The following is a 17,015-nucleotide window of genomic DNA, read 5'->3' as shown; positions in this document are numbered from 1 at the left end:
TCAACGACATCTCCTAACGACTCCCTTTGCATACACGGATCTTCCCCCAGTTGAGCCGTGTGACAAGACTTAACCCCCCCCCCTTTCTTCCCTCATTCGCAAACGTCTCCTCCATCACCATGCCTACCTATGAATTGCGATCCGGCGGCGATGTCAAGAACAAGAAGCAGAGTGTCGCCGACCTCAAGTACCGTCGATTGACTGAGCTCAATGCCCGGCTGAAGGAGGATCTGGACCGCCCTCGTGTGAAGGTGTCGGAAGCGGCTCTCTCGTAAGTTCCGACCCCCGTCGAGCGATGCCACCGCCAGCGACAGCAACAACCTTCCGAAAATGAATGCCTGCTAACAAGGACTGTCTATTTGTCCAGGCTCATCAGCTACTGCAACAACACCCGTGATTTCATGGTGCCCTCGGTATGGGGTCAGGTACGCGACTGTTCATTTCCAGGCGCATGCGCGCGACTGATCGAGCCTATGCTAATCTTCTCCATTCAGGTTGACAAGCGGGAGGATCCTTATGCGCCTCAACAGCAGGGGGGCTGCTGCACCGTCATGTAATGCTCTCATGACGATGATCTTGATCGCCACGACACGATTTCTTTTCTCTTCCTTCCGCCTAATCGCCGTATCCTCTAATGATCGGTCCCTACTACCTCCCGTTGGACTTCAAACAAAACGATCATGATCGCTCAACTTTTCGGGCACGAATAAGCGACTGCTGGCCCCGCGAGGAGTCGTCTGCTGGCTCTGCACGAACTCCCCCTCCCTCGCCCTGTACCACGCGGGCCCCGCATTCCGGTTTTTGTTCCTTTGCCCTTTTGATTCATCTTCTTTCTTGGTACCAGCTTTTGCGCCCGGCGATACGCACTGCTGCTTCGCCCTATCTTTCATCCTGTTTCTTTTTCTTCTTCTACAATTTGTTGGCCTCCTTCAATAGCTCCATTCCCCATTTGTCATCCTTGTGTCTCTTGTGTTTGTCGAGCCATTTTCTTTTGTCTCTGGGTTCTCTTAAAATAAAAACCTTGCTTGTCTGACATGGGAGTCCGGTTGCCATTCGTGTATCATAGATTCGATTTGCATCCATGACCAAATACAATACTGTTAATCACATTCCAGCCCGTGGGGGCCGTCTTGCATTCTTGAATAGGCTAGAGCAGATTGCCAACGCGCTCTAGGCGACATTAACAACCGTTCAAGTCAAGGCGTCCAATAATTCAGCCTCCGAGTGAGCCTCAGCACGCTGTAGCCAATAATTCGCCGGGGTACATGCAGCGCACTCATCGACCGAATCAGGCAATTCCCACGCTGACATCATCCCACCATCGGGGTCGGGAATATGGATATCAATCTCCAGTTTACCCTACTCATTGGTCATTCACTCAATACAATTCCCCGATGACTGAACCTAATCCTTCAGTCGAGGTAAGCTCGACACAAGCGAAGAAGCCACAGTCTACGACAACTCCACCAAAAGCCGAGGTCACTGCTTTGGAACAGGTGCATCTCCCTCGCATCGCCATCAAGTTCTGTACACAATGCAGATGGATGCTGAGAGCAGCCTATGTAAGTTGAATCATTGCCCCGTGAGGTCCACATTCTGATATCTGGCCATAGTTCGCGCAAGAGCTCCTTTCGACCTTTGGCACTGATTTGGGCGAGGTTGCGCTGGTGCCCGTGACGGGTGGTGTCTTCACCGTCACGATATGGCACGCGGCGCAAGCAGCGTCGGAGAACGAAGTCAGTACTCAGGAGACTCTGCTCTGGGATCGCAAGCGGGATGACGGATTTCCAGGTAAGTATGAAATCGAAATTGGTTTCCGTTTCGTTTGTTTAACCTAGCTACTCTCGTTTAGAAGTCAAAGTCCTCAAGTCCCGTGTCAGGAACATCATTGCCCCCAAAAGGGATCTGGGGCATACAGATCGAGCATTAAAGAAAGATAAGGAAGAGAAAGAGAAGGAAGAGAAAGAGAAGGAAGAGAAAGAGAAGGAAGAGAAAGAGAAGGAAGAGAAAGAGAGGAAGGAAATGAGTCAACAGGTTAAGGACAAGTGCGAGGATTGCGCATGAGTCCTAGCCAAGGTGTATATCGCGGTCATATCTTGCTAGCACAGGAATTTGAGATCGTCTAACACAGCCATTGAGAATTAGAAGTTTAATTCCCCGTCAATTTCTCTGGTCTATCCACGATGCAAGGACACTGCCTTTTGTAGCAGTAGCAATTGGCTTGGACTCCGAGATGAAGCTATTAGCTCTTCCTGTTCTGAACAGTGACGAAGCTGTCGTCCACTGCCAGATGTGTGTTTTTTGTGGATCAGATCACCATTCAGTCTACGACATATGAACCATGACCGATATTGAAATACGGTCCATTGCCTGAAGAAGCGATATAGTTGCTTTCTCGAATCGCCTCTTGCTGCAGTGGCGAAAATCCCACTAGGAGTACATGACTTACGTTGAGAGATATTCAATTCAAAGGAACGGTCGCGATCAATGGTACATTGTATATATTTGAGACACAGGACCTCAGCAAGACTAAGCTCGCCGGCCTCTGTCTAGTAGTGTAAATTTGTTTCAAAAGCAAACACGAACGCCACCAGCCGCCGAACCATGATCTAAAATGACCTCCCAAGAACCAATGCAGCCACCAGTGAAACAAGTAGAAAACCAAGTAGAGATAGCAAGAATCAAAACGTCGAACATATCAGTGATCATCACATAGGCGGGTTATGATAGAAGAAAAAGAACCCGATGCAACAGGACAATAGAGACTATTGGAGATAAGAAGCGAAGAAGACGAAAAAAAAAAAAGAGTAAAGGAAAAGGATGCGAGATAGAAAAGAAGAATCCAAGAATAGAAAGCCACCAGCGCCGGAGACATACAGACCAGTCTGTTTCTGGACGATATGATACAACTGTACGGGACATGGAGGAGACTAATTTTGAAGGAAAATCGCATGATAGACAGGCATGCGGTGGCCGACGGTTGTAAGCAGGAAAGGATGGAGTCGAATGTGTAGTATTTGGAGTCCGATTAGCCCGGACAAAATCGTGTCTTCGTGGGGGTCATGGAATGGTATAGAATGGCAACGCCAAGAGAATTCGAGATATAATCGAGTAGGACAGGGGCCCAAAGATACGACGTATCTTATTTGTTCATCCCAGAAAGGGAATGCCCCATTTGATTAAATCGTGAAATCATGTCAAGAGGTGAGCGCTCTTGTGATCACCGCGCTTGTAAAGCATTGTGGTCGGATATGAGACGAGCGGGTCTCGGGGATCAACTTTCGCCTTGGACTTCTTGCTGATGGTGATTGCGGCGTTTCCAGAACGCAAGACGCAGTCGGCTGCGACGCTTTGGTAGCCGGCGCAGTCCAGGTCCGCCGTTTCTGCTGTCCTCCCCTGACATGTGCTCGTTCTGAGTACTGCCTCCAGTGGCGGTTGATTGAGTGGGGCTTCGAGTACCGTTGATGATAGTCGTGGAAAGTTCCTTGCTATGGCCATCCTCAGATGAATGGCTGGGAGCCATGCAAGAACTGCGGCCAGGACTGTAGTTGCTCTCGTGGTCACCCATGTTGGAAGCATATGAGGTACTCGGACGAGTACTGCTGTCATCTGGACCCCCTGTCTCGCTCTGGGGAGCACTGTCATCGGAGATACGCTTCTCATCCCCGCTGTCGACGGCCAAAAAGCTGGTAGCATTAGTGGCCGGGGAGATCGGCGTCATGTTGTTGCTGTATGCGCTGATGCTGTGAGTACGGGTGCAACTGTTGCGGTTGGAGCTAGACGGTCCAGAGGTGCGTACGGAGGAGCTGTGATGTGCATGGTGAGAAGGAGGAGGCCCTTGACGAGAACTGCTCGGCCGATCAACGGAGTCGCGATCTGGCCCAGCTGGGGCGGCACTGTTATTTGTAGCTGAACTGGCATAAAATGCGGCTGCCAGGGTCGCTGGGTCGGCAGAAGACGGTGTGTCCTCTGTGAGTGCAGTGCGGTATTGCTTGCCTTCTGATGCCCGTTTCGGGGCCACAGGGTTAGAGAAGTAGGCAAGGTCCGGCATCGCACTAGAAGACTTGCGTGAAGGCAGATCAGGACCGAGTGGACTCCCAGTAATCTCGATCTGGGGGCCCGGGGTGTCTGGGGAAGTCACAGGCTCTATAGTGTTCTCCGGGTAAGCACTAGGCTGAGAAACGGTTTCCTCAGATGAACCAGGCGAGATAGAGTTACGACATTTCTCTCCCGCCAAGCCAGGAGCTTCCTCTGCTTCATCGACCCCATCAGTCTCACCAGGGCGAGCAGGACTCCGGGAGCGAGGAGAGACAGTATTTTCCTTAGGATCTTCAACTTGGAGTCCTTGTTTCCGCATCTCATCGTTGGCCAGCTGTTGCCACTGCGCTTGGTTATCGCGAATGTGGTCCGCGGTGAACTGCAAGGTAGGAAGCAAATCAGAGACACCCTCGAAGAGGGGCAAAGCAAAGATGGACATGAACCCAATCTGGCCTGTTGCCAGCTTGTAAATGTTACCCAGCTCCGGTGGGCCACCGAACAGCGCAGTCTCCATACCAACTTCCTTTTCCATCTCGCCTTGGTTGGCAAACTCTTCTTGGAGAATCTGAGTCCATTTCTCGGCAATCATCCACGGCCGTGCCACGTTGCTAATATCGGCGCATTTGATCAAAAGGCCACACACAAGGGACTTGTACATTTCGATATCCTGGGGTTTCCAGCCCTCGACCGACTTCCCATTTTCATAAAACTTTTCTTGAAGCGACCCCATGCGCTCCATGAATTTTTGATGCACACCCATATCCGTTGCGAGAATCGAGCTGATAAGAAGCTTTCGAAGTTGCTTATCCTTGAATGCGGCGGGCCAGTGACGACGCAGAATCTGCGAAAACGCAGCGCAGTGGAACGCTTCGAGAACGGAGTTATCATTATAGAGCTGTGCTAAAGGTGCATTAAGCTTGACAAGAAAGAAGTTGTTGACTCCGGGGTGGCCGACGTCATGGCCGATAGCGGAGATGAGTAGTGTGAGGGAGTCGAAGGGGGAAAGAAGAGAGGTGACAGGTGATTTTTCAACGGCAGTTTGGCCAATTGGTTCGTACGGAGGCAGAGCACCAATGTGGAGGAGAAAGCAAAAGACCGACTGAACGACGTCGATCGCATGGCGGAAGTTGTGATAGAGGACGAAGGAATTGTATGCTGCACGGCACGCAAGTAAGAATGTCTGCAGCTCGCCGGGAGCCAAATGCCAATGCTCCAGCCCCGGCAGGGTGAAAGCATGTTGGAGTATCGTGCATGCTCCGAAGACCAGCTCGTCCTCGGAGAATTCATGTGCGGAGAACCCCCAGCTGCCCACTTGCTGTTTGATGTATGCCTCACGCTCCGGCTTGACGTCAAGTCCGTGATCCTGGAAATCATCGATAATCTCCTCTGGATTGCAAATTCCCTTCATGAGTTTAGAAACCATCGCCTCTCTTAGGTAAGAGTAAGGCTCTTCGTCGTTGGTGCCAACCCACGAAAGCTTGCGCTGCTTCCTTCGTGATAAAAAGCGCGACATTTCCTTTTGCGCCGTGCGCCGGGTCCTATATGCATGGACCACCAAGCCCTGAATCCTAGGTCGATCGAGCGGCGTAGTTAATACATCAATGGCGCCGGCATCGAGACACCGAGCAATCTGCTTGTGCTCTAAGGTCACTGGATTCCGGTTCAATTCCCCTATTTCTGAAGCATCGGGCGCACTGGAGCTGGTGGAACGAAGGATCGCGATCGGAACGACGAGATTCGGGCCTTCTTGGACTTGGATATCGGTGGAGATACCGGAAAGAAGAGACAGTCCAGGGGCTTCATCGAAATGCGAAGAGAAGGTAAAAGTGCGCTGGACGGAGCCGGGCGAAGGAGGACCATTGTCTATCCACGAGGCCCGATGGGCCTTCCGGCGAGCAACATTCGATTCGTCGCTTCCAAAGTCAATTCCGAAAAACGCAAATATTGGGACACAGTCGCTGCCCGATCGGTCGCTCAGCTCGGCCAGTTTTGTGGCGAAGGAGGAGCCGCTGCTGCAGAGGTAGACTAGGATGGCAGGTTAGCACAGCGGGTGAGACGACAACGCCGATCGGCCTCAAAGGAAAGGAGCATACTCTTTTTGCACACGTCCAGTAGTTGCTCCACATCCGCCTGCAGAGCCTCGGGCTCGTCGGGGCGGAGAACGAAGCGGCTGACGACACAGTGGATGCATCAATGGAGTTTCTGCGAACCCATCTCTCTGACCGCACTCGGTCGTCGATGTACACGCCCGATGATTCCACACGGTCCACCATTTTATGCGGGCGAGAGGGGAGAAAGGAGATTCCAACGCCAGAATCACGGTAGGGTTAACGTTCGGGAGAGAAAGGAAGGCCACCCTGGTTTGCATAGAGTCCCAGGGCCGCGACAGTCGAACGGAATACGTAGAAGTGACAGGAAAAGGTGCTCCAAATGCGAAGGAGCGACTCGGCCCCTCAAAACAATGGAGTTGTGCCTGCAGGCCAAGTTGTGCGGGCCTGATCCGAGACAAGAGACGGTCAGTCCCGACCGGGAAGATTCTCAGAAAATTCGATGGGCGCCGCCCGCACGTGAGGGGGGAAGGAAGGGGGGGAGGGGGAGCGGATAATGACAAAGAAAAACCCGGGGGGGAGGAAGGGGAGAAGGATGAGACGGACAAGAAAGAAAGGAGATAAGAGCGTCAAGGCGACATGGTTCGAGGCGGAAGCCAAGAGATCGGGAAGATTTAGAGATCAAAGTGGATTGGGAAGTGAGGAAAGAGAGCACAGATACAGTCAGATGGAAGGAGGAAAGGGCAGCGTTGGAGCAAAAGCACCAAGAGGGGGGACAGAACGGGGGGGCTGTCTTCCTTCCTTTTCTTCTTTGGGGCTTCTGGAAGGTCTGCGAGACTCGGGGCTCCAACACTAGGGCGTCTGGGAATCCACCGTCGAGTCCACTTAAAGAGGGGGCGGGATGATCGTCCTTGTTTACGCAGGTTTTTTTTGCGTTTTCTTTTTCCTTCTTACTTTGATTCGGGTTGGTTGTTTTCTGCTGAAACACCCTTTTATCGAAGAAGCCACTGTTTCAGTGGTCCTTTCTATCTCCCGCCTATGGTGTCTATGGAAGAGTGCAATCCCCTGGGAGGTAGAGTCGTTGGTAGCTTTTGGCAGCTCTGGCACCTTTGTGTCCCTTTTGTTCCCCCTGAGGTTCGCTCTATGTCCCAAACATAACAGGGCCCTCTTTGTCGGGATCGGCAGAAATGCGGAGAGCAGAAGACCTCCCCAGCCACAGGGTACTTCTTCCAACCTGCATAGATTATGGATGTTGCAATTTCTTTTCGACCCTGCAGAGCCTCGATCCTGGTCAGTGGAGTCCACTTCCCGCCCAATGGCGCTCTTCTTGGGCCCGGAAATTTCTTTCTAGAAGGCCCGCTTCTCTTAGTCAGAACGCAGACAGTCGATTGGCTTTAACGCTCTGCAGGATCCCGTTGAGGTCGGGGCTCCAGCCTTCCCGGGGGACTCCGTCGGGCACTGAGTGGAGAGGATCCAAATCCCGTTGGGGGCGCTGCCGCCAGATTGGAAGACGCGATCGCGCTTTTCGCCCAGGATGATCTCATCGACTTCGCCGGCACGTCCGCCATCTTCATTGGTCTCCTGGGCGGGGAAGCCCACGCCACCGTTCCTGGTCTGCTCTGGTCCTTTTGGGCATGCAAGCGTAGCGTCCGTGGTTCTTGAGGGCGATCATGCCCTTGGAGGGGGGACTGGCCAATCATGCCGCCCCCGCTACCCTGCACTCTGTGCAGCCACTCCCAGGTCGCAGGCTAAAAAGACATGCTACGTGATAACCTTCCAAGCTGGTCCAGGGGGCTACTCATCCTTCAGTACATTGCGCTATCTTACCCATGTAACTTAGTTTAGGTCCAAACTTTGCTTGTGTGGTCTGATTTCTGCCCGTCATCCCCCGGTTACGGGGGATGCTTTCCCTTCGCTCACGCCCCTTTTCCTTCTTTTACTCGATAACGCAGATGATCTTCCCCTTGGTCGTGTTGCTTTCCAGCAGCTGATGCGCTTGCACGATTTCGTCGAATGGGAAAACCTTCTCCACGAACACCTTGAAAGTCCCGTCCGCGAATCGTGGCAGCGCCTGCGATACGAGTGTGTCACGCAGCTTGGCCTGGTAATCCTCGTCGCGGCTGCGCAGTGTGCTCCCCTCGAGCCGAATCCGCTTCATCAGGAGCGGCGCAATGTTCACACCGTCAGGGAGCTTGACCCCACCCATCAATCCTAGCAACACCACTCGCCCGTCCTTGGCCGCGACGTCCAGGTTCCCTTGGAAGTATGTTGCGCCCACGAAGTCCACCGTCAAATTCACGCCGGCGCCGCCCGTCGCTTTTTGGATCTCAGCCGCCCAGTCCTGCGTCTTATAATTGAATGCCTTGGTCACGCCGAGCTTCTGCTCCAGAAAGTCAATCTTCTCCTGCGAGCCGACGGTCGCGTAGATCGCCTTCGCCCCGTGCGCCTTCGCAAGCTGGATTCCAGAGAGAGAAACCGAGGATGCACCCGCGTGCCATAGCACAGACTGGCCAGCTTGGAAATCGCCAATCACAAATAGCGCCTGTGAGGCTGTGATCCATGTCTGGCGCTTTTATTAGCAACTACACACTAACACATGATGCTCCCTCTTCATTGGGAAACTCACCTCTGGAATTCCCGCAGCTTCTTCCCAAGACAGATGCTCCGGTTTATGAATAAGCATCTTGGTCGAGACGACAATGTATTCGGCGTAGGCACCTAGACCGTATCAGCAAATAATCCACTATATCCCCCATTCCCAATGACATTGCAGGTTTCTTAAATCCTCTTACCTCCGTAAGCAAGTCCAAACACTTCATCGCCCGCCTTGAACCCTCCATTCGTCTGTTCTCCAAGGCTCTCAATCGTACCAGAGAACTCCACTCCAATGGTCTCCGGCGCCTGCGGAGGAACCGGATACATCCCCTCCCGCTGGAGGATATCCATGCGATTCAGCCCGAAAGCCTTGATTTTAACAAGCGCCTGGCCCGCAGCAGGGACTGGCTTCTCGATCTTATCAACATAGAGGTTCGTTGCGGGGCCCTTGCCGCCCTTGACGGCTGTGATGTCATCCGTTAATTCTAGTTCAACTCGTCTTTCGCATATAGTGGAGGGTCTGCCGCCTTCGGGGCATAATCAAGCTCACGAGCTCCTCGGGGAATAAGCACGCTAATGCTTGCAGCCATCTCATTTCGTGCTGCCGAGCTTCTGCAGAGATGGCCCGAGGCTGGAGGGAAAGTGGAAGTGGGGGTGCGGGGACAGTGTCACATACCGATTGCGCGCATAGTCGGCATGGTGTTGTGTGGAAAAGGTGAGGGATTTGGGTTGTTGAATTAGAGGGTACTTGTAGAAAAGTGCTAATACTTGTAGGGGAGTGTTGTATGAAAGGAAATCTTAGGATGGTGAGGTTAACCTAGTGAATAGGGCCGACTCCGAAAGTCCGACAGTCTGCGAGCTTCCGGCAGCTTCCAGTTGAGCGGGTCCCAAGCAAGTCCAACGGGCCCCAAAATTCTTAGGCATTGGTCATATGATTTTATGCGCGATTGGTGTATTTCATTATACCGTGAATGAACCCTAAGCTAAATCCCTGAACTCGATACAACTTCATACAATAATTTCAAAGAAACCCTGTCACCTAAATACCTAGAATAATTATGGGGTCCCAAAATAGTATTCATTATGTGGCTGGATAAAGTAGTGAAGATATGTATTTACCGCGCAAAGACTACCTCTTACCAAACTTCTTTCTCTACATCTTCCACAACAGCCATATAAAAGATGCTTGATTTCAAAGCCAACACCGGCATTGACGGTGAGCAGCCCTACGGCCGTGACGATTGAGATAACCCCAATAGTGATAGTTGAAAGATTGACTCCGCCTTGGTGCGAATGAAACAAAGGCAAATAAGAAGAAATAACATCCACTGTTTTCAAAGGTCAGTAATTTCGAGTATATAAAGGATTATATGAGACTGAACTTTGGGGCCCGTTCAAGTGGGTGACCAGCTTTCGAGCCACTGCCAAGGTTGAACGAGTCGCATCTGTCATGGGGTTCGAACTAGTTAACGAATGACATCATCCATCATTTGGCCGAGTGGGAGTTTGGCAAGGCTCCAGAGGATGATGGGGTGGCCAGTGAGTTAGTCGAATTTGGGGTTAGCTAGAGACTTGGGTTACTCCGTACTTGTGCAATTCCTGCCGGGACCCTACAATTACCAGGATGCTACTAGGAGATGGACCAGAAATATGAAAATGCTACAGATCACAATATGCATCAATTCTTAAACGAAAGGGGGAATGGTAAATAAAATCATAAAAGCCCAGCCCTACTCCATGCAAACCAATCCACGAATCGATTCACGCCATGGACGCATTCTCCACGTTTTTTGCCTGCCATAATTGAAGACGCCGAAATGTCACTTTAAAGGACAACAAGACAAAGAAGAAGGTAAAGCGAGGAAAAGAAAAGAAAGTTCAAAGGTTGGAAACGCCATACGCACATTACACAAGGCCTCCCAGAAAAAGACACCTTTCCGGATATTTTCAAGGAGTGAACGTGGGTTTGCAGGCAGCCTCACGCTTTTTGTTTCCGTGTCACAAAACCTGCAATAAAAGTAGAAGTAGATCGGAAAGAAGAATGTATCATACAGTCAGAAAAAGCGTGGGCTCAATCAAAAGGCACAACCGTAAGACAAGAAGACGAAGGAAAAGATGAAAGATCGAGATCACGAAAGGAGGTTCTTCAGGAAGGGCTGGCGCTTGCTCCTGAGCTCGCACTGGCGCCATTCATGCCTGGATGCCGACCAGCGCTGGGAGGTCCTCCCAAATGAGATGGTGGAGTCTCGTCCGGTCGGTGGGTGGGCGTCGAAGCGCGCGGGTCAATTCGTGTCTGGGCGACCGGCGGCGAATGAGAAGGTGCACCCATACGATTACTTTCAACCGCGTACATCCGGGACGGCGGACCCCCGTTCAGCGCGCTCAACGACGCCTGAGGAGACCGATTCACCGTGGCTTGGACGATCGGTGGGGATGCTGAGGCGACATATGCAGGCCGAGGCGGCGGCTGTGACAGATGAGGAGAACGTGCTGTAATCGGACCATATGGGCTTTGATGTGCGTACGGCTGCGATGGTGGTGGCGCTGGGGGTGGGCCGTAGTGTGGTGGAGGTGGGCCAGGGTGACTGGGAGGGTAGTTTCCCATATGAGGAGCAGGTGGAGGGCCGACACTCGGATAGGCAGGGGGGGGACATCCCATTGCGCAGGCTTGATTCAGCTGACGGGATTCGCTGCTCAAAGCCCGGGTATCCTGGAGGCGCAGTGTGCGAATGAGCAGGGGCCATGGGCCGGCCAAGAACCCCAGGGGCTTGAGGTGGAGGCGGGGGCCCGGGAGTCACAAAAGAATGGCTTCCCATTCTAGGTGTTGGAAGCACCGGGCGTTGAGCCGGGGCTGGAATTGCCGCCGTTGCTGGAGCGGGGAAAACAGTTGTTCGAGGCTCGGGGGCAGGCTCAGGAGGCGGAGGGTATTTCAGGTGGCACTTGTGGCATTCGTACACCTGCTCGCCGACATCTCCATTGGCGTGGTGGAGTGTGTTCTGCGCCAGAGGAGGCTGTGCATAAGGATGGCTGCCGGGGTAAGCCACGCCATTCACCAATGGGCCCCGGGGGTCGGCTCGTCGTGTACTTGGCCACCATCGCGGGCTAATGTCCGTTGCACATCGAACACACTTTCGGCTTGATGTAGGGCCAGATGGCATGGGCTTTGGGGCCGGGGGATCCTCAGTGTCGATATCCATCTCATCGGCATCATCGACGGGGGTCTGTTGTTGCTTGATCTCTTTACTAGTAAGCAAGCCATTGCTTGTTGAAGCCCGCCGGTTCGCAGCTGTGATGGCATGCTGCTGTGGAGGGGCGACCGACTGCTGCATGTATGCAGCCTTTCGGGAAGTCCCAGTGAGCGTTTTATCAGCCTGTTTGTAGGTCTGGGCGAATAGTTGAAGGGCATTCAACCCATCTTCATTCGTAAGCTCGCCGATCTCATGGATGTTGGGGGGGCACGGTGTGGTTGGGACAGAAGACCACCGGCGTCGCTGCACCTTGGTCAGAGCCGAGGCGCACAGTGGGCGGACTGTCTTTGCGAGAGCCCTTGACTGGTACAAGCTCGAGGCCGAAATGGTACTGTGCTTGGAAAGCGCAGCCAATGTGGAAATGGTGAGTGCATCCGGAGAAGCTGCACGGGATACAGGCCCCCCCGGGATGACTTGCAAATCTTGCAAGTCTCGCGCCATCGGTCCTTCGGAATAGATCCAAACCCTTCTGCAGGCTCCAACTCGGCCGCCTCCCCAAACTTGATCTCGGGGGTCCACAAAGAGCACAAGACGTGAGACCAGTTGTTTCCAGCTGTGCGCTTCAGGGGCTCTCGGGGGCCTACGGGTTTGCCAGCGGTTTCCTGCCGGCTGCGGTAGAGCTTGGTTGCCTCCGTAAGCATATCTTTCTCCATGCGCTCCTTCTCCTTATCCCTATCCGACTTCTTCTTGCTGTTGTTCTTAGTTGTCTCCATCAAGTCATGCTCGGTCCAAGTCACAGGACAAAGCACGCATTCATAAGTCGTGGAAATGGACGGGCTCCGGTCATTCAAACACATATCACATAGCCATTTTTTGCCGGCTCGATTTCCCCGTACTCCGTAGCAATTGCGGTGGATAGTCAAGCGGCAATCCCGGCATGAAAGATGCTCATCGGCGACAGGTTCCACCTTATTGCAAACGGCGCAGGGTAAGATCTTCGCCTTTGGTGGATCGGGAACGATTGGTGCTGTATCAACGGGCTTGTCGGCCGCGGTCTTCTTCTTCGGCATGGGTTCGACGGACGATGGCGCTGTCGACGTCGCAGTACTCGTGCTGGGAGCATCGGTGCGAATCTTCTTCTTTGTCGGGTCAAGTTTGCTCTCATGCTGAAGTTGCGGGTTGCTGTCGACGGAAATGCCCATCGAAGCTGCAGTTGCTGCTGTGGTGCTGTTGATAGTGAATGGTGTCTCGGTGGCTAGGATCAGCTGAGCGAGCAGCTCTTCGTCGATACGTCGTCTCCACGATTTGTGACCACTGGTTGCGATTCGCTTCCCCTAACTCATCCACGTCCTCATACTGGATGCTGTACTTGCGCCAGAGGAGTGCACACCGCAAACAGAGAGCGACCATTAGCATGGGGCCCTTGTCCTTCTTAGCGGAAGGATCAGAGGGAACTGCGAAGCCGGCAGCAACCCCAGGCGCACGTCGCCACTGTCGGGAGGAACGGGTTGAACAGAACTTGCATTGGAAACCTCGCTTTTGGGCCGCCGCCTTGTCGTTATCAAAGGCAGAATCGTCGTAATCGTCGGCGACATCATCGAGCAGTTTCGCGTTCGCGATACTCTGCCGCCGGCTCTCCTTCTTACCACGTCGGCCTGCATATGCGCCCCAGACTTGTCGCCCTCTGGGGGTCTTTTTCCACATGTAGTAAAATCGAACGATCTGATAGTGAGGCACAGTCTTGACATGTTTTGTAATGTTGCGCCATTCAGATCCGTACTTTGAAACGGCTTGCTCGAAAAGCTTCACTTCTTCAGGGCGAAGGTTGGGCTCCTTGAGATCCTTATATTTGTTGACCTTCTTGAGCTTGGCGAGGGCGGCTTGAACATCAAAGCTCTCAGAGTAGAGCAGCTCTAGAGCCTTATCGAGGAAGTTGGTGGAGTACTTCTCGACGCCGACATGAGGAGCCAATTCCTTCGCTTGGCGCATGTATTCGTCAATAAAGGCCTCCGGGTCCGCGCCGCTCGGATGCCCGCCCGTGGCATCATCCTCGCCTGGGCAAGGAATCTGTTCAGGTGTGGGCATCTTGAACAGCAGTTCTGAGGTATGAGCCTGCTTGCCATTGATGAGCACAGGCTCGTCCAGTCCGCGCTCTATGTAACCTGGCGGTTCGTCCTGCACCCATTTCGGTCTCGTGGCGCGTTCCTGTTTTGAGGCGTCGATCGCGGCTTGGGACTCCTTCGTATATTTCATCACACTTCGGCCGCCCGCTACCCGCTGCATCTTCTTTTTCAGTTCAGGAAGCTTCACATATTCTACGGGGCGTCCAGGCCAGGGGCTAACGTTTGCTTGGTGTCGCGGACCAAGGCGGGAACTGGCGCGAGGATAAATTCGATCATCGTAATCGAGCGCATCTTCCACACGGCAATGAATACCCAAGTAGCGGTACGGCCACATCTTAGCTTGTGCTGTTTGCTCCGCTGTTGCTGGCTTGGGCATAAATTCTTCAGTGGCTGCAGGTGTACTGGCAGAGGTTTCATTGGCGACACCGTTGGCGTGGTTCTCGTCTTCCTCGTCTTCCATGATTTCGTCTTCGCCGTCTCGATTTTCACCAATCATGGGGGTATTCCGCGCCTCCAGTTTCCGCTCTTGGGCTCGGCTGCAGGCTGCGCACGCCCAGGCAAATCCCCGAGCGGGCTTTTTGGTCAAGGCAGGTCGAACACAGTGCATGTGGTAAGTCGAATGGCAGACCGCGCAATCTACCGACTCGGAATTTGCAGCGAACAATCGGCAACGCTTGCAAGTCTTTACAGCGCCGGTCAACTCTTTTCCTTTGCCCACCTCGACTAGAATAAACTTCCAGCGGTCATCGAGAACCTTTTTGACATTGGTGGGGACGTTGATGACATCTTTTGTCGGGATAACATCGTACAGGCGATGAATATACCGGTCGAACATCTTGTCGTACCAAAAAGAGTCACGAGTTTTCTTGTATGTGTTCATGTCTTCGATTTCCGTAACGTGGCGGATTTGACATTTCCCACGAAGTGAAGATAGTGGGCAAGTATCCGAATGCATCGAGGCGTATAGAAATCGGGAGTCGGGACTGTGGCGCTGAATGTCTCTGGGACGGTAGTACCAATTAACCCGTAAAGCTTCGATGACACCTGTCTCTTTTGTTTTAGAGGGAGAAACTCCATGATGCGAGCCAGATAGTATGGTTCTCCTGGGGGCTCGCAAATCAGATAGACATGATCTATAGTATCGTTAGAATATTCTCAATTATCTTTTAAATTTGGTGGAAGGGAAAATTGGATTTTTCTTTCCGCTTCATAATAGCGGGAAAAACGTTGAGTGAGAAAATCAAAAGTGTACCGACCATTTACGGCAAACGTGGTGCCATCATCTGCAACTAATTGGCCATCCTGGAGGAAAGGCTGGGAGGCCTCAAAGCTGACCATGTTGGTAAAATAACCATCTTCGGAATCTCCTGGCGTGCCGGTAAAGATTTTCTTGGTAGGATATCCGGAGCCGTTCGGGCCACCGGGGTGTTTGCGTTTCTTTAATGAACCTGAGCCGTTCTCATCAGGCCGCGCCGAGAATGACGAGGTTCCCGGAATCGACTCTTTAGGTGATGCATTAGCCGCGGCGCCGTTGGTCAGGCTTTTGCGCGACAGGGTGGGCGAGGATTTCTCGCTGTCTTCGGATTTGGAACCGTTAACATGGTTCAGACCCATGCCGCTGGTGCGTTTGGCAGCTTTGGCGGGAGTCTCAATCTCCATGTCAATGTCACGGTCCTCAGCATAGTTGGGCCGAGGGGCGTTGCGGCCTCTCGATCGCGTGCCATAAGGGGCCGCGGCGGAGGAGCTGGCCGGATCGGCCACAGCCTCCGGGGAGTTGCTGGAGGTCATGAAGAGCGACTTTGAGTCATCCAAGGCAGGCTAGTACAATAAAACTGGTTTAATTATTAGGCTCCCGGATGACTGAGACGCGAGGACCAGCGAGAACCAGCGTGGTAAAACCCACGGAGCTGTGGTGGTGTGTCAGTGACGAGGACAAACAGGCGTGGCGCGATGCATGTACGTGGAAGCGGGTGGATATGTGGGCAAAGCACTAGATTCCGGCCGGGGGCGAAAATCTAGCAGGAACGGGGAAAGTGGGCAAGGCAGATAATGCGCCACCAGAAGAACACGAACACCAGAAAACACGAGCTGTGGGGATGGATGGAGGAGGGAGGAAGAAGAAACGCGGGAAGAAAAGAAGTAAGTGGACCAGGTGGTGTCAGATCTGCTTTTCACTGCAGGGGTGGAAAGAAGGGTGGACGGGGCAAATATCAAGGTGGACCAGGTTTGAACCAAATGCCATTCAGAGCAGACGGGGGATGGACTAGCGGCGGGTATGCTATAAAATCCCAAAATGGGAAATAGGGAGCCTGGGGATCCAAATCAGAGAGGAACTTACCAGAAGGCAAATTGAGACCGAGAGATAGGTAGGAGGGAAGAATGGGCAATGGGGAAGAGAGAAAGGTGAGAAGCGCGATTGGGGGGGTGGGAAAGAAAATAGTGAATTAGAGAAGCGCCGTGCGAAACAAAACAGGCGCGCAGCCACCCGGAAACTGTGAATAGAAAACCAAAACGAGGAAGAGAATGGGATGATCTGCTCGAAGCTTAGGAGGGTGCGGAACCTCAAAGCACTCTCAGGACCAGAAGTTCTGGGAGGGATTAGACTTCAATATCAAGAAGAGAAGGGGAGGAAGGAGAGGGAAAAAAGCGTCGAGGATCCCGAGCGTACTGGCCCCTAGTCCCAATATGTTAATATGACGGATCCTCAGGACATTCGAACCAAGGGAAAATGCTCTCCGGTTGCTTCCCAGGGGATTACTTTCCCCCTCCACCTCTGCGGCGGATTAGGCTTCACTGCCCTACTCTGATCTGCATGGGGTCCTGATTCGATCGCTTGTCTGATATAGGTCCTACATTAGGCTGGGCAAGCTAGAGCGGATTCGGGGATCAGGACTAGCGATCTACGATATTCTCTACAATCCTGGACGATCAGAGCAAGCGAAAAGGCATGGGCAAAAAAAGAAAGGACAAGAAAAAAAAAGAAAAAGAAAAAACAAAAAAAAATTGAGAACGGGCGACGGTGT

At 52.8% G+C, this 17,015-nt stretch overlaps 5 protein-coding genes across 5 annotated transcripts; 2 read left to right on the top strand and 3 right to left on the bottom strand.

Annotated features, from left to right (window-relative positions):
• Nucleotides 1-119: 119 nt before the first annotated feature.
• Nucleotides 120-557, top strand: N7468_000893 (guanine nucleotide-binding protein subunit gamma; the record flags this gene model as incomplete). Its single annotated transcript, XM_058470190.1, has 3 exons — nucleotides 120-271; nucleotides 368-425; nucleotides 495-557. 3 exons carry the CDS (start codon nucleotides 120-122, stop codon nucleotides 555-557), a joined length of 273 nt encoding a protein of 90 aa, XP_058333331.1.
• An 837-nt stretch (nucleotides 558-1,394) lies between these two features.
• N7468_000892 (Rdx family protein) lies at nucleotides 1,395-2,064 on the top strand (the record flags this gene model as incomplete). The annotated part of the gene is made up of 3 exons (XM_058470189.1): nucleotides 1,395-1,562; nucleotides 1,614-1,791; nucleotides 1,853-2,064. 3 exons carry the CDS (start codon nucleotides 1,395-1,397, stop codon nucleotides 2,062-2,064), a joined length of 558 nt encoding a protein of 185 aa, XP_058333330.1.
• Nucleotides 2,065-3,274: 1,210 nt separating this feature from the next.
• pdeB (3',5'-cyclic-nucleotide phosphodiesterase PDE2) lies at nucleotides 3,275-6,311 on the bottom strand (the record flags this gene model as incomplete). The annotated part of the gene is made up of 3 exons (XM_058470188.1): nucleotides 3,275-6,063; nucleotides 6,132-6,208; nucleotides 6,262-6,311. The coding sequence occupies 3 exons, from the start codon at nucleotides 6,309-6,311 to the stop codon at nucleotides 3,275-3,277; spliced, it is 2,916 nt and encodes a 971-aa protein (XP_058333329.1).
• Nucleotides 6,312-8,022: 1,711 nt separating this feature from the next.
• Nucleotides 8,023-9,379, bottom strand: N7468_000890 (NAD(P)H-quinone oxidoreductase; the record flags this gene model as incomplete). The annotated part of the gene is made up of 4 exons (XM_058470187.1): nucleotides 8,023-8,649; nucleotides 8,713-8,804; nucleotides 8,879-9,145; nucleotides 9,358-9,379. The coding sequence occupies 4 exons, from the start codon at nucleotides 9,377-9,379 to the stop codon at nucleotides 8,023-8,025; spliced, it is 1,008 nt and encodes a 335-aa protein (XP_058333328.1).
• Nucleotides 9,380-10,827: 1,448 nt separating this feature from the next.
• On the bottom strand, nucleotides 10,828-15,780 carry N7468_000889 (DNA-binding E3 ubiquitin-protein ligase SNT2; the record flags this gene model as incomplete). Its single annotated transcript, XM_058470186.1, has 5 exons — nucleotides 10,828-11,148; nucleotides 11,207-12,260; nucleotides 12,326-13,183; nucleotides 13,209-15,036; nucleotides 15,249-15,780. The coding sequence occupies 5 exons, from the start codon at nucleotides 15,778-15,780 to the stop codon at nucleotides 10,828-10,830; spliced, it is 4,593 nt and encodes a 1,530-aa protein (XP_058333327.1).
• Nucleotides 15,781-17,015: the final 1,235 nt, after the last annotated feature.

Source organism: Penicillium chermesinum (assembly GCF_028974085.1).
Source record: "Penicillium chermesinum strain IBT 19713 chromosome Unknown utg000002l:1.0-5270490.0:1.0-5274688.0, whole genome shotgun sequence".
In the NCBI taxonomy this organism is placed as follows: Eukaryota; Fungi; Ascomycota; class Eurotiomycetes; order Eurotiales; family Aspergillaceae; genus Penicillium; species Penicillium chermesinum.
This window is presented reverse-complemented; position numbering and strand designations above follow the sequence as displayed.